General features: G+C 52.6%; 1 protein-coding gene across 1 annotated transcript in view; it reads left to right on the plus strand.

Annotated features, from left to right (window-relative positions):
• Window positions 1–15877, plus strand: part of Myo18a (myosin XVIIIA) — a 107711-nt gene that overhangs the window by 41934 nt on the left and 49900 nt on the right. The window contains 2 exon segments of the mRNA XM_051158025.1: window positions 15396–15416; window positions 15418–15540. Coding sequence (XP_051013982.1) covers window positions 15396–15416; window positions 15418–15540 — 144 coding nt within the window.

Raw genomic sequence — 15877 nt, forward strand, 5'->3', positions numbered from 1 at the left:
CGTATCAGCTCAGCTGTCCAGGAGCCTGAGTGCCTGTCAGAAGGAAAGTGCCACCCTTCCCGTCTCCAGTCCCTAACCCCAGGACACTGTCTGTCCCCAACCCATGCCCTTATCTGAAGAGCCTCCACCCAGAGCCGTTGCTCTCTGGCTGTGGGCATACGTGGTACGGACAGCCAGCGCTCTAGCCTCTGCTGTCTCCACCGCTCAGGCAGGGTTGGGCAGCTGCAGCGGGAGGGGCCTGGGAGCGGGAGGGGACCAGGGGCGGGGCTGCAGCTTGTGCTATTTTGAGCTGCTAACGGGAGCAGCAGAGAGGAGACTCCGTGCTTCGGGTGCTCCACGCCAGGCCATGCGGGTGAGTGCCCTTCTGACCCCCCAGCCCCGGAAAGGAAATGTCCCAGGCTCCCCGTGATGTTTCCTCATTTCGAGAAGGAAGGAGTCTTGTTATTTCCCCAGATGTGGCAGCAGTAGGTGGAGAGGAAGGGGGTGGGGCTGCCTTGGGGCTCCTCTCTCAGTTACTTGGTTGAAAGGTCAGTACACAGCCCCAGCTGCCTCAAAACCCCTAAGAGACAAGGCACATATTGGGCCTGACTCATGATTTGGGGAGCTTTGACGGGGAGTCATCTTCTAAACCTCAGTTTCCTGGGGCCACCTCCTCTGCCCCACAGGCGAGGCACGCCTTTCCCACAGTGATGATGGCTGTGGAGGCTTTTTACTTTCTCCAAAGCCCAGGAACCCAGACATCTCTTTGGAGATTTTGGTCCTGCTTCGGGCTGGTATCGTAGCCCTGCTCTGCCTTCTTACTCTGGACTAGACAGGAAAACAGGGCTTTGAGGTTGGCTGGAATCTTCTTACTGTCCTCTTCTATTCCCACGCCCAGGATACTTACCGGGACACTCGTCTCAGGGATGCCCTGCCTGTGAGCCTCTTTTTATTTTAATTTAAAGAAGAAAACTTTGTGTCTTTATTCATTCTGTGTGTGTGTGTGTGTGTGTGTGTACACGTGTGTGCTTACACACGCATGTCTTAGCATGTGTGTGGAGGTCAGAGGACAACTTGTGGGAGTTAGTTCTTTTTCTCCCAGAACTTGTGGGAGCTCTGAGGACCAAACTCGGGTCCTCGGGCTTGGCAACAAGCATCCTTACCGACTGAGCCATCCTGCCAGCCCGTGACTTTCTTTTAGCAGAGATTATACCAGAGAAGTAAGTTCCTTAAAAAAGCAAGTGAGGAGAAACACAGCTGCCTCCCAGGCCATCTTGTCCTCTCCTCTGCTCCCCCAGCCACTAAGGGTAAGGTTTTCAATTGAGTCAGCAGTTGGCAGAGTGTGGGCTGGCCTGGCGCGGAGGTGTATCAGAAGCCTGAGATGTGCCCATAGCGTTTGTACCTCTCTGTGCCCAAAGGAACTGCCCTGTTCCAGCTGCCAAGCTGGCACCATTGTGGAGGTGTGTGTGGGCAGAGCAGGGTGGTGCTGGAGAGAGCTCTTCCCTCTGTGAGCTGGGTGCTTCAGGCTCTAGCCTACTCCCCACTCCACCCTGCATACCCAGGCCACCAGCACCTTATCTGTCACAGATTCAGGGCCACAGGAAATGATGCTAGCAGATGGCAGAGTGCCCTGCGGAGGAGCCTTGAGTGTCCTCGGGGAGGGGAGGCCTCCAGTAGGCCTGTCTGTCTGTCTGTCTGTCGGAGGAAACCTTGGCCCTTCTACAACTGCAGCGGCAGCAGGAAGCCATCGCAGTGCACCTGCTTCCTCCAGGCTGGTGGGCAGTGGCCCAGGGTTCTCTGCTGCTTTCTGTTCCGCCCTGCAGTGGGGGGAGGGCCAGCTCTTCTTCCTCTGGCTGGCAGTGTGGCCTCCAGGTCCTTCCCTGCAGAACTCCCTTCCTTCCAAGCAGCACTTTGAAGAGTGTGCTCGGGTCATGAGCTGGGAGGCAGGTCACTGATGGGAAACTACTGCTGTCTACCCGAGCTGTTGCTCCAGCCGCTGATGTGGAAGGGCCATGGTATAGGAGAAGGGAGGCTTGGAAAAGGACAGATCTGAGCGTGGGTTCTAGATCTGTCGCTTGTCATGAGGTCGTGGGAAAGTCACGTGATCTCCTTTCTTGTTCACTTGTAAAGCAAGGCTCACGCTGGTGTCTGCCTCAAAGGGACATTGTGGGCATCAGGTGGGACAGCGCCTGTTAGGGGCTGAGCACAGTGCACAGCACCAGGAAGATGCTCAGTAAAGACGTTGAGGCTGGATGTGTTGTTCGGTGGCAGCCTGCTTGCGTAGCATGGTGAGGCCCTGGGTTTGATTCCCAGAACCTCCAAAAAGAAGCTATTGCTATTTCTTCCCTTTCATTTCTTTCTGTATATATATTTTTTAAAGATTTATTTATTATGTATACAGTGCTCTGCCTGCATGTACACCTGCACGCCAGAAGAGGGCATCAGATCACATTATAGATGGTTGTGAGCCACCATGTGGTTGCTGGGAATTGAACTCAGGACCTCTGGAAGAGCAGTCAGGGTTCTTAACCTCTGAGCCATCTCTCCAGCCGCTCCCCCCGCCCTTTCATTTCTTTCCCCGCCCCTCTCCCTATTCCTCAGATAAATGGCTGCTAGGTTGAGATTGTCAAGGGGAGACTCTCCTGAGATGCCCCTTTTGTGCCCTGGAATGAGGATGAAGAGAGAGGAGAGGATTCTAGGCTTCCTTGTCCTCAGGATGAGACGGAAGAACATACGGAAGAACATTGCCAAGGCTGGCACAGGGCGACAGGCTGGAAACTTACCTTGGCCACTGATCGCGGTTTGAGTCCCTCTAGACACAGTCTCTCTTGGAGGTACTTGCTGCTCTTGGGACTTGGATGTCTGGCTTAGACACGTTTTTCAGGGTGTGCATTCCTGCCCAGTGGTTATGATTTTCTTCTTCCTTCCTTCCTCCATCCCTCCCTTCCCATTTCCTCCCTCTTTCTTTCTTTGAAAGACTCATTTATTTATTTATTTTTGGTTTTTCGAGACAGGGTTTCTCGGTATAGCCCTGGCTGTCCTAGACTCACTTTGTAGACCAGGCTGGCCTCGAACTCACAGCGATCCACCTGCCTCTGCCTCCCGAGTGCTGGGATTAAAGGTGTGCGCCACCACCGCCTGGCTAGATTCATTTATTTTTATGTGCATTGGTGTTTTGCCTACATGTACATCTGTGTGAGTGCCAGATTCCCTGGAACAGGAGTTACAAACAGCTGTGAGCTGCCATGTGGGTGCTGGGAATTGAGCCCAAGTTCTCTGGTAGAGCAGCCACTGCTCTTAACCTCTGAGCCATCATGGCAGCCTGAGCTCCCCTTTTCTTAACAGAGTAGATTGTGGTGGCAAAGGGAGGGTGGTGGGTGCTGGCACCTACAAGGGTAAAACTCAGCCTTGTCTTCCTGGGTGACAGGCGCCTTTGGGGCTGAGGGTAGACAGTCTTTCAGCAGATTTCTCCTCTGAAAACAAATGCTTGTAGCTATTATCTCCTTTTCTTTCTTTTTGTTTTTTTTTTTTATTGACTATTTAGTTATCTTTACAATAAAACCAAGCAGTAAGTAACAACTGCATAGCAAAATAAACAGCAAGTATGTCTATTGTGTCTAATTCACACCATTTACAAAGTTATTATGATCACCATTTGCATGCGATTTATGTTCTGCTTCTCTTGGGTTGATGTCATTTTGTGGGGGATTTTCCATATGGTTTCATTGTCCACATCTTTGTCAGTTTAAACGGCAGCATAGCCATGTGTTGGGCTGGAGCCATTGTTTACCTAACCATCTCTGAATCTAGTCCCTTGGGTTGTTTGCAGTTTGGCTGTTGTGTAGCATGCATCTATGAAAAAAAAAAAAAAAACAACAAACCACACTTGCATGAACTTCTGGCTTGTCTTTTACTCCTTGTTCCTTGATGTCAGCTCATTGGGCATACACTCCTGCAGCTGGGCTGGCTAGGCCAGAGAGGATGCATTCTCAGCACATCCCTCCCTGCCTCCCTCATCCTGGTCCCACGGCTCCGAGTTTGCTATCTATTTATTGTTGCTAGGTTTGGAGATTTCACCTCTCTGGTTTGTGTCCCGTCTCTGAGAGTCAGGATGGACCAACCTTACTGTCTGTAGAGTATTTGGGGGAAAGAGACAGACGGGACTGAGCTTTGGGCCAAGAACCCTGCCTTTCCCCTCCCGTTTCCAGCATTGTCATGTGACAAACACTTATATGATGGGTAAGAGAGAGTCCTGGCCAGGAGGAAATCCCAGCCAGGGAATGGCATAGTTACCAAGACCTCTCCTGGCTGTGAGTGCCAGCTCTGCCACTTACTAGCTGGGAGCCTCTCACAGCAACTCTCTCTCTTTTCCTTCTCTGTAAAGTGGGTTGCTATGAGGAGGGTGGGGTATGAAGTGACTCAGGGGAGTGTTGTTTTCCTTGCCTTTCTTCCAAGGGCAGAGGTCAGAAGCGACACAGGGAGAGACATGGCCAGGGCTTTCAGAAGGTGATGGGGTTATACCCAAGTCTCCCTTTTACAAGCTAAGAAACTCAGTTTGGAAAAACTGGACACTAGTGCAGGCTGCACTGTCAGCTCGTGCCTTGGTGTGAATTGGATCTCCTGGAACTTGACCCTGAGGAAGAGAAGGTGGCAGGATAGACCTTAGAGTTGGACCAACTTTAGTTTAAATCCAAGTTCCACATAAGAGGTGGAGGGAGGAAGATCCAGAGTTCAAGGTCATCCTCCTTGGCTGACAGTGAGCTGAGGCAGGTTTTGGAAATGCGAGATCCTGTCTCAAAACAAAGCAACTCCCACCATGCCGCCCCCCGCCCCTGGCCCCAAGAAAACCAATACACCTAATCCATATATTATCTTAGTGACATAATCGCTTTCAAGATTCCTTTTCCTCATTAGTGAAATGGAGATAATGATTCCTAGAAATCCGGGTTAAGGCCGTGTGTGGTGGCGCACGCCTTTATAATCCCAGCGCTCGGGAGGCAGAGGCAGGTCGATCTCTGTGAATTCGAGGCCAGCCTGGTCTACAGAGTGAGTTCAAGCAAAACCCTATCTCAAAAAATCTAAGTAAATAAATAAATAAATGAATTAATTAATAAAATTAAAAGATACAAGGTGGAGACGTGGTTGAGAAAGACATCCTGATGTTAACCTCTGGCCTCCACACCTTTCTGCATGGGGGAGTACACCCACACACAAATGAATGAATGAAACAATGAATGGATGGATGAAAGAAAGAATGAATGAATAAATAAATAAATAAATAAGGATATTTATGTTAAATACCCTGTATAGGATAGATCTCAGTCCGGGCATTCCATACTCGGTAATTAATGTTGGAAATGGCTGAAATTGCTGGAGCAGAAATGTGTCTGTCAGGGAGAAGGGTCCTTCTCACTGGGAATCCTTACTCTACAGCAAGACTCTAGTTCTAGGAGAAAAGTGATTTTACGTCGGAGTCACTGTTACAGAGGCCATCAGCCCTGGGGCCAGAGTTCCTTCTCTGTTCCACATTGTGTAGATAGGGCCTGCTCCTGGTCCCAGGCAGCTCTAAGGAAGAGAGAGGAGAGACTCAGACAGTTCTCTCCTGAGGCACAAGGCAAGTTCCTCTGGGGGAGCATCACTGACATGGGGGGAGTATCACATGCCAGTGATGCTCCCAGAGCAGCTGGTGCAGAGGGTAAACCGGATGTCTAAGTGGTCAGTGTCCCTCTGGGTCACATGGGGCTGCCTTAGACAACAGGAAAACTCAGACACAAGTTCAAAGGGCAAATGAATTAATTAGACAAATTTAAAGCCTGTAGCATATTAACTGGTTAGTAAGACAGAAGTCAATGGAGCGCTGATTATAAACAGGGCTAGGGTATAGCTCTTAGGTGGAGCATGCCTAGTATGTGGGACACCCGAGGTGCCCTCCCCAGCATTTCAAATTAATTTCCCTCTCTCTCTCTCTCTCTCTCTCTCTCTCTCTCTCTCTCTATGAGACAGGGTTTTTCTGTGTAGCCTTGGCTGTCCTGGACTTGCTTTATAGACCAGGCTGGCCTCGAACTCACAGTGATCCATCTGCCTCTGCCTTCTGAGTGCTGGGATTAAAGGCGTGCATCATCATGCCTGGTTCCAACACTAATTTCTTTTTCTTTTTTTCTTTCTTTTTTTTTTTTTTTTTTTTTGAGACAGGGTTTCTCTGTGTAGTCTTGACTAGACCAGGCTGGCCTCAAACTCACAGCAATCTGCCTGCCTTTGCCTCCTGAGTGCTGGGATTAAAGGCATGCGCCACCACTGCCCAGCCACCAACACTAATTTCTAACCATTTATTTATTTATCACAGTCAGTTATAGGAACAGCGCAACACTTCAGTTCTGTAGAATCCAGTGGTGCTCTGGCGAAGCCGCTCCTGGGAAAGGGCGGATGCCGGTGCCTAGGGCAGGCAGATAGGAAAGCTTTGCTATTCCACAGACCTCCTGTTCCTGCCTGCAGGTGGAAGGCAGAGGTGCTGGGGTCCTGAGGCAGCTTGCCTAGTGTCCCTGACTCTACAGTACTGGGTTTAATGGTGCCTTTATTCATTATCCGGACCAGTCCAGCCCCTAATTCTCCAGACAGGCCCAGAGGGGTAAAGTAGCTTACTTGAGGACATAGCTTCCTGGGTTAGCTTGGGATCTCTGTCCTATACCCATCTTGCCTTTGTTTGTTTCCAACAGGACATTACTCACCCCACTGTGACCTGGGTTTTGTGACCTCTCCTCCTCTCCCTTCTGTCCCACTTTGCTCTTGTTACCCACAGCGTTTGTCCCAGCGGGTCCTGGCTTTTAGGAAGACTCGGAGCCCCTGAGAGGCTCTGCCTCTATTTCTGTGACTCTGGGTGTGGGCTGCCTTCAAGCACTATGGCCTTTTCATCGCGATTTGCCTTCTGGGAGCAAAAGGGAAGTTGGATTTCAAAACCTCGCTTCTCTTATGTGCTTGGCATGTGAAGCTAGTGACGGATTGGGGCATGTGCGTGCATTTGGGGGGGTGCAGGGAGAGTGGCCAGTGGCTGGGGAGCACTTTTCTGTCTTGATGGGCTTCTGTGCTGAGTCACTCTCCTCCCTGAGCCCCACCTCTGGTAAGATGAGCCGCCTTTTGTGCCCATGGTGCCCCTCCAAGTTAATCCCTGAGCACCACCACCCCCAGCCCCCCCACATCCCCCCTCCCCCCCACAGCCTGTAACTCAGACTCACCCCTGGGACCCTGGGCTTCTGGGGGAAGGCTCAGCCCTGATTCTCTGAGTCTGGGCAATGAGGTGGGTAGAAGAAGAAAAGAGCTGCGACTGGGGGATGTCAGGCCAGTTGGCATCTGGGTTCCAGAGAGTAATTTAGGCTGTGGCAGACTTGGGCATGCCTTTGTGCATAAGCACAGTCTCTGGCTGGACAATGACCTACAGCAACCAGAACCTTTGGGGGGGGGCAGGGCGTGAGTCAGCCTGAGGCTAAATCCAGACCTGAGCTCATACCAGAGCCCAGTGTCCCGGGGCGGCCCGCCCCCCTCCACCCCCCCCCCCCCCCCCGGCAACCAGAGTTCCCAATGCCTCTCCTTGGACAGCCATTTGGGACCCCAAACACAAGCTACTGAAAAAAGGAGAGGTTTGGAGCTGGTGCGGGACTCAGAGTGAACTTAGAATCTAGGCCATATCTGAAGCAAGCTAACAGCGCCGTGTGCACTAATGAGAGTGTCTGTGGTTTGGGAATACTTGCTTTCCACTAACCTGTGTGCCTAGGGGCTTATGCGTGGTGTGATCTCTGTGGGGAGGGGTGATGGCCCTTGGTGAGGAGGACACAGGCACCGACCTGGCCACCCTGCATGTATCCTCTCTACCCACCGCCCCCCATTCTCTGCACAGACCCCAGTTTCTGTTTTTGCTTTTATAGTTTTTTGTTATTGTTGTTGGTTTTTTTGTTTTGTTTTGAGTCAGGGTTTCTCTGTGTAGCCTTGGCTGTTCTAGACTCACTTTGTAGACCAGGCTGGCCTTGAACATACAGAAATCTACCTGCCTCTGCCTCCCTGAGTGCTGGGATTACAGCTGTGCGCCACTGGGCCAAGCCAGACCCCAGTTTCTGAAATAGGAAGGTTTTCCGCTGTATTTGTCATCGTTCCCTTCACCTTGTCCATGTCCGTGAGAACTAAGTGACCCCTGGGCCCACCGAATATGCTTCGGAGACAAGATGTAGCTCCAATGTGCCCATCACGCTGGACAGTGTCCAGGCACTGCTAATGGGAGCTCAGCATTGATCATGGACCCTGGTTGAAAATGAACAGCCCCACTTCCCTATTGGATAATTGATTTTTGCATGTTGCTAAGAATATCTTCCATCAGAAATCAAGGCTTCTTCCTGGGCTCCTGTCTTCCCACTATGCAGGGAAAGAAAAGCCCGCTGAGGGTGCTGGGGGCTTAGGGATAGAGCTAGTTGCCTGGGCAAGGAAGGGACACTGAATTTCCTGGGACTGCACAGAGGGAGAGATGCTGAGGGTGGTAGAGGAGCCTTTCCTGAAGCCCATTTCCAGTCAGTGTCTGAGCCAGAAGAGCCCTCAAAGCATCTACAGCCCCAGCCCTTTCCCAGATAGCTACAGCGGCTGCTGCCTCCTCTGGCTCTGGACCTCCTGTCTGACTCAGGCTCCTGGCTCCAGCTGGAACACAAACCCCCACCCCAGTCACAGGCATCTCTCTCCTCCATATCTCACCTTACTTTGGGGGTCCCTCCCCCCATCTGCATGGCTGTCAGTTTTGTAACCCTGAGATCATGATGTTGCGGACTTCTGACAGTCCCAGTGGGCTGGCTCCCGCCCCACCCCCCACCCCCCAGCGTCCTTGGATCTTTACTTTCATAGAGACTCTTGGTTCTTAAAACACTGTCTCTGGGCAGTTTCGACCGCAGGAAAAGAGGTGTCATGCTCAGACCCCCGCTCCAGCACCACTCAGCTTCTCAGGGAGAGAAGGGCCCCTTGATCTTTTCTCCCAGCTTTGACCTGCCAGTGACTTCTCTGTCTGCTCCCTCAGGTTAAAGAGGAGGACAAAAGTGTGCCAAAACCTGGCCCTCCGGGCAAAGAGGAAGGGGCTGTAAGTGCTTCCCTGAGATGTGTGTGTGTGTGTGTGTGTGTGTGTGTGTGTGTGTGTGTGTGTGTGCATGGGTATGGGTGTGGGTTGGCCTGTCCCTTTCAGTGTTGCCAGTATAGTTAGAGGGGATGTCAGTAATGGGGTGGAAAGTGCAGTGTGTGTGGCACCACTTTAGGTGTAGAAACTGGGGACTGGGGAGGGGGGGGGAACCAAGGTGCTTTGGGGTCCCCACAACCCCCTTTAGTTGACTGCCTTCAGCTTTGGTTTCTTGAACCCTTTGGGGCTTGCAGTGCTTGGGTGGGGAAACACTCAGGTCAGGGAGAGCCGACCAAGTGAGAGCTCAGCTGTTGGGTTCTTCAGCCTGCACTGGGTGGCCCAAGACAAGGGCACAGAGGGACTCATGGCAGCTGCTGCTGCTGCTTCTACCCCACCCCACCCCACCCCACCCCACCCCACCCCTCAGCTGCCTTGTGCACAATGTGGAGGCTGCCCACAGCTGCCCAATGTCCCCAGCCCCTATCTCCTTGGGACAGAGACCCTGAATAAAGCTGGGCTCTTACAGGGTGAGCCGCGGTTCCGGAGATGTGTCCAAGAGACGATGCAGTTTGCCAGGTTGGGCCAGGTTGGGTAAACTAGAGTACAAAACCATGCTTCCTTACCCCAAATGGCAGCTGTCCTAGCTTCCCACTTCCTTGGATAATTGATTAGCCAGGCATATGGCTTCCTTGGAACTGCAAACGATCCTGGAAGGCCAAGGCTAACCTGTGACTTCAAAGGGATGTGTTTGAGATATGTGAGGAAGGAGCCTCAGAGTAGCCCACGTTCCCCACCCCACCCCCGCCCCCTCTTATAACATGTAAAGTGCTTAGGAGATTGTCTAGCAAGCAAAACACTATGCATGCGTTAGCAACTACTACCGTGTGCTCATCTTCACCCGTGGGGGATGGGAGGGAAGCCAGGAACCAGAAGGCAGAAAGATGTGGCAGTTGGGGCTATGGCCAGTGCCACCGTGCCCTGGCATGCCACTGAATACACTCTTGGCCTGAGAAGCTGAAGGAGAACCACTGTCCAGCCCTCCCTCTTCACCCCTGCTACAGAACCCCTGTAGAGCAGAGGGCGGTGTCCTGTGCATGTGGCAGGTCTGTCATCTGCGAGCCTGTAAACAGGCATGGCAGCCAGACCTTTGAAACAGTGAGATCTAGAAGCACAGTTGCTCTGGGGGGATAGAGGACTGAGCTATCCAGCTCAGCGAGTTAGCAAAGTCATTGTCTGGTCAGCTCCCAAACTGACCTTGTCTCCCAAGGCAGTGTGGCTAGATTTGCAGGAAACTCTGCCCTGCCATTAGCCAACGTGGCCCTCATGTGGTTCCTAGCAGAGCGTCAGTGAAGAAGTGGGTACCCTAGATGGAAAGTGCTGACACATACCAGGCAACTCCTGAGTGCCCAGAGGCTGACATCCACCCAGCTGAGCCTGGACCCTGCTTTCCAGGGGGTCTAGATGTGGCTACTGGAGTGCTTAATTAACCCTTTGTGGTCCTGAGTTGCCACCCCTTCCTCCTATTATTCCACGCTCGCCCTCTGGGAGGTAGGAGTCTCTAAGCCCGTTTGCAGGAGAGAAACAATGTCAGCCCTGGGTCTCTGCAGCTCTTGAGAGTGTAGGTGAAGGGGAGACAGTGGCTGCAGACCAGAGGAGCTGGCTTGGGGGAGAAGCTTGACTCAGGAGGAGTACCTTGTCGATTTCTTTTCTTGGCATGGTCAGGCTGTGGGTCTGATTGCCTAGAGAACGGAATAACGAAGAAGTAGGAATGACACGGGCAGGAAGTCCCTGGGGAGGAGATAGGCCTGCTTGACCCCTGTCACCACCCAGCTCTCCCAGCCATGAGGGAATGGGTGTGGGTGGATTGTGTCTTGGCTGCAACCCTGACATAATGACAGTGATTTTAGGGTGCTCGTGGGACGTGGGATTTGGGGCCCTTTGTGTTGGTGTCTTTACTTTCCCTTTACACCTTCTAGGGGTGGGCAGCGGGGTGATTTGTAAGAAAGAGAAGCCAAGCTTTTTGATGCACTTGTTCTGTCTGGATATCTAGACTCTAGAAGGTGGAGAGGAGCGGAGAAGGGAGCTTTTGGATCTATGTGTTGTTTGGTGGGTGAATGGAAGATCTGTCTTGGGGCCTGAGGCCACACCCCCTTACATCCTGTATGCATGCATGACTTGGGTAGGTACGTGGGGTTGCTACTCATGTCTACCTGTATTTATGTGACTATAGCTAGAGGGCAGCTCTAAGGACAGCAGTGGTCCACCTAGGAGCCCTCAGCCTGCCACCAGCCCGGTACCCTCAGAGACTTCCCAGAGAGCCAAGAGCCCCGAACCCACGCTCACTATGAATGGCCTAGGCGCTGCCTCAGCCGAAGGCCCAAATGAGGAGACTCAAGGTCTGTCCCGGAAGCGGGTGGCGAATGCAGTGAGGAAGGTGGTGAGCAAGGTGCTGCCTGGTGAGGAGCCTGGGAATGCCAAGGAGCCTCCAGGCCGAGGAGCCAAGTCCCCTGAGCACCCGGCTCGAGGCAAGAAGGGAGAAAAGACAGCCTCTGGTCCCAAGTCCCCACCACCACCACCGCCACCTCCTCCACCTCCGGCTCCATCAAAGCCTGAAGCAAAGAAAGAGGCAACCAAAGATGAGCTCTCTGTGGGCCTACGCAGCCTGATGTCTCGGGGCCGGGGCAAGGACCACAAATCCCGCAGCAAGCAGCCTCCTGGGAAAGGAGAGAAGGCCCCTAGCCAGGAGCCAGCCCCCTCTGGAAAACCAGGCTCTCCAAACATGGTGGACTCCCCAAAGAAAGCAGGATCCCCAGCCAAGCCTGAAACCTCAAATAAACAGTGCTCCCCAGCCCCGGCACAAGAACTGGCTGAACCAAACTTGGCTGGCCCCAAATTGAACTCCTCTGGAGAACAGCAGGCCAAGTCACCACCAGCCTCTGGTGTGCAGCAGGAGGTACCCACCCAAGTGTGCCACTAACCTCTCCTGTCCCTCACTTGAGGGCTTAGCACCCTCACGGTGGCTTCCTCAAGCCTGAAAGAGCCTCGCATGATCAAAGCTGGCCCCAGGGTCACGTGCCCACCCGTGGCATGGGCTGCATGACTCTCATTAACCTTGTGTCAGAACGAGTGATGGCCTGGGCTCTGGTTTGGTTGCTGAGATGGGCACTGCTAACCAGCATGCTGTAGGCCTTTCCATAAAAGTCAAGACCCGGTCTATAGAGGCTGGAGAGATGGCTCTGAGGTTAAGAGCTGTTCTTCCAAAGGTCCTGAGTTCAATTCCCACAACCATATGGTACCATCTGTAGTGAGATCTGGTGCCCTCTTCTGGGCATACATCACATATGCAGGCATAATACTATATAAATAATAAATAAATCTTTTTTTAAATGTTAAAAAAAAAAAAAAAAAAAAAAAGACCTGGTCTCTAGCTATACAGAGCCAGCTTGACCCACCATATCTAAAGCTAAAGATCAGAGTCTTGGCAGAAGACTGCAAGGTAGAAACAGTTTTCTTAAGTCAGGTGGCCCAGGCTCACATCCACACCCACACCCACACCCCTGTGACACTTCAGTAAGGTCCATCACTAAGGGCCTGTCTGGCAAGTGGCGTTTTTAATTTTGGTCCTTATTAGTCTCTTCTGTGAAGTCTTAAGTACTGGGAATTAATTTTTTTTTTTTTTTTTAGTGCTTTTTTTCTTGTTGTTGTTTTGGGGGTTTTGTTTGTTTATTTTTTGGTTTTTCAAGACAGTGTTTCTCTGTGTAGCCTTGACTGTCCTGGACTCACTTTGTAGACCAGGCTGACCTTGAACTCACAGTGATCCTCCTGCATCTGCCTTCCAAGTGCTGGAATTAAAGGCATGTGCCACCATGCCTGACTCTTTTTGTTTTTTTGTTTTGTTTTGGGGTGCTTTATGGCATACGTGCAAGCAGCCGCCTGCAGCAAACGTGTGTGACTATGTCCAAAGCAGACTCATGAATATGCTCCCTGCAGGAAGATAAAAGACCAGCAGATTTTGCCGCCAAAATAATTAAGAGAACTCCTTTGTTTGGGGGAGTCTTTGGATTTTTGAGTTACAAACAAGAGGCAATACGCTGATTAGATCTGGTGCAGGTTATGTGCCAAGCCTGTTCCCTGGCACCAGGTCCCCACAATGGTAAGGACTGACAGCCATGCTGATGACATTTCTCAGTGCCATCACTGCTTTCCTCAGGCCTGGCCTGAACATCCAGTCTGGCCACAGGACACCTGGGAAGTCCTGTTCCCTGGCGTGGCAGGTGGGTATAGTGAGTCCCCATCCTCACAGGCGATGGCTCCCTAGCTGGTCTTGAATTAGAATCCGTCCTTTTCAAGCTCCTCGACCTGTGAGTCCTCCTGAGGTCTCATAGATATGTGCTGGGGGGTCGGCATTAACTCCCACACGGCTTTCCTGAGCTACCTCAGGTTTCCTGTAGCTAGAGAGGAGTGAGGTGGCTGCCAGGGCCCAGCCTGAGGGGCCTTGAGGCACTTACTGGGTACTTCCTCTTGGTAGCCACTCTTCCTGGGTATTGCAGGATGTAGAGGAAAGCCAGCTGCCACCCTTCCTCACCTCGGGAAGAATTGGCAGGGGCTTCCTGGCCCAATGGTCAGGGTACGAGCTGAACTTCTGTTTCTTGGGGGAACTGTAGGAGACAGCGAGTGTCCCACGCCTATCCTGGGCCCTTGCCTTCTCCCTCCGGCTCTCTGTACTCTCTGTTTGCACTCAGGCGGAGTTGGGGGCTGAGATGTGTCTTGACCTGGTTTTTATCCCTTGTTCATCCTGGGACAGAGTTGATTGGGACATGTGTGGGTAACGGTCATTTAGAATTTATGACTGTTAGAGCAGTGAGAAGTGGCCCCAGGCCTCACAGGCACCTACCTGTTCCTTTCTTGTGTCATATAGTTTCAAACCTCAGATTGGCGCTTGGCTTGCCTCCCTGACCCTGCTCCACTTCTGCACTGGATCCCAGTAGCTTCCTGGGCTGAGAGCTTGGCGTGTGGTACTCTGGCTGACCCCTGGGCCAGAACTAATAGTGGTTTAACCTTTAGGCAGGAGCTGACCCTGAGGTCCAGCTGAGTCCCCCAGAGGATGCACACCAGCGACTTGAGAGGATCTTCACAGCTTCTGTAATGCCACCTCTCGTGTGTGGGGTTCCCAATCCCTGGCCCTCTTCTTCCCAAGACTGGTGGCTGGACTGTGTGTGTGGGTGCATGCCAGTGTGTGTGTGTTGGAAGGGAACCCTATGGCTGTCCATGAGCCCTCACTGACAGTCCAGACAGACTAGTACCTGGTCCATGGAGGGGGCCCTTCATGGCTGAGATCTAGTCCCCTTCTCTAGCCCTGGTCTCCTACTTTGAGGACACTCATTAGTGTTAGGGCCTGGTGTATGACAAGGCAGGATTTTGATGTCTGGTGTCTAGACCCATGTGGATATTAACCTACACCCCCCCCGGGCTCCCCGAGACAGGGTTTCTCTGTGTAACCGTTCTAGCTGTTTTAGAACTCTCTTTGTAGACCAAGCTAGCCTCGAACTCACAGAGATCCTCCTGCCTCTGAATCGCAAGTGCTGGGATTAAAGGCGTGCGCCACCACTGCCCGGCTCCTTTCTCATTTCTAATGAGCAGTGCCCAAGGCTTGCCTGGCTCTCATTTTCGCCAGAAAGGCTTTGGAGGGCTTTAAGTAGCCAGACTGTAATGTAGGGGTCAAGGCTGACTCAGGGGTTGGGCAGGTGACAGGTAGCCCGATGGTTGGAACTGGGTGAAATGACGCCTCTGCTTGCCATGTGGTGCAGTGGGGGTTGAGGAAGGTGCCTTAGACTTAGCCTGTCAGTTCCCTTGTACTAGCTCTGAAATGTAGCCCTTGGCATGGAGAGTGGCATCCCAGGGCATCTGTTTAGAGAGGCAGGACAGCATTATTTTGGTGTCTAGTAGCCATAGGGAGGCTGGTGCCCTGGAGGATCCTAGGGGGGCCCCATTCTTGGGTGTTGTGAGGTGGCCTGACCCTCCAGGGCCACGGAGGAGGGAGTCTAATCAGGAGAGACAGGCTGAAGACAGAGTGACCACAGACGTTTGTGTGCCACAAGGAATGGCCCGCAAGAGCTTTCCTTCCCTAGGGCTGATGATAACAAGAGCCTCTCCTCACTTTGCCTACCCCAGTCCTGGGCAAGTGCTGGCTCACTGGTCTTGGGGAGCTCTAGAGGGCACCTGCAGTAGTCTCTACCTGTCTTCACCTTTCTCTCTCTTTCTCTTTGCTTGCTGCTGGTAGCTGGACCCCGAGGCCGTCTCTCCCTGCCCACAGCCAGGTAGGGTGCTCCTGCCCCACTCAGGAGCCCTCTGCTTTCTCCGGTGACAACCCAGCATCCCCACCTTGCACCTGGGTTGGCGTCTGTGCTCGGGCCTCCTGCTGGAGTGTAAGGCCTCTTTCCCTCCAGGTTCCCACTTTGTGTTAGGGGAGCCAGGGGAGCTGAGATGGTGTACCTGTGGCCCCCGGGGAGCACCGTAGCCCCCAGGGAGTACCTGTGGCCCCGGGGAGCACCTGTGGCCCTCGGGGAGCACCGTGGCCCAGCTTTGCCTCTCAGCCACGGGAGCCCAGGAATTGCTATCCTGATCATTCTGGGTAGGAAAGAACCAAAAAGACCTTCCTTCCTCACCTTAGCCCCAGCCTAAAGATAAGATGGCCTCTGTCTCCACCTCCTGGCCAGTGTGAGACACTTGTTCTCACATAGGCCATGACACTGTGATGTCACT

Source organism: Acomys russatus, chromosome 16 (genome assembly GCF_903995435.1).
Source record: "Acomys russatus chromosome 16, mAcoRus1.1, whole genome shotgun sequence".
NCBI classification, from domain to species: domain Eukaryota; kingdom Metazoa; phylum Chordata; class Mammalia; order Rodentia; family Muridae; genus Acomys; species Acomys russatus.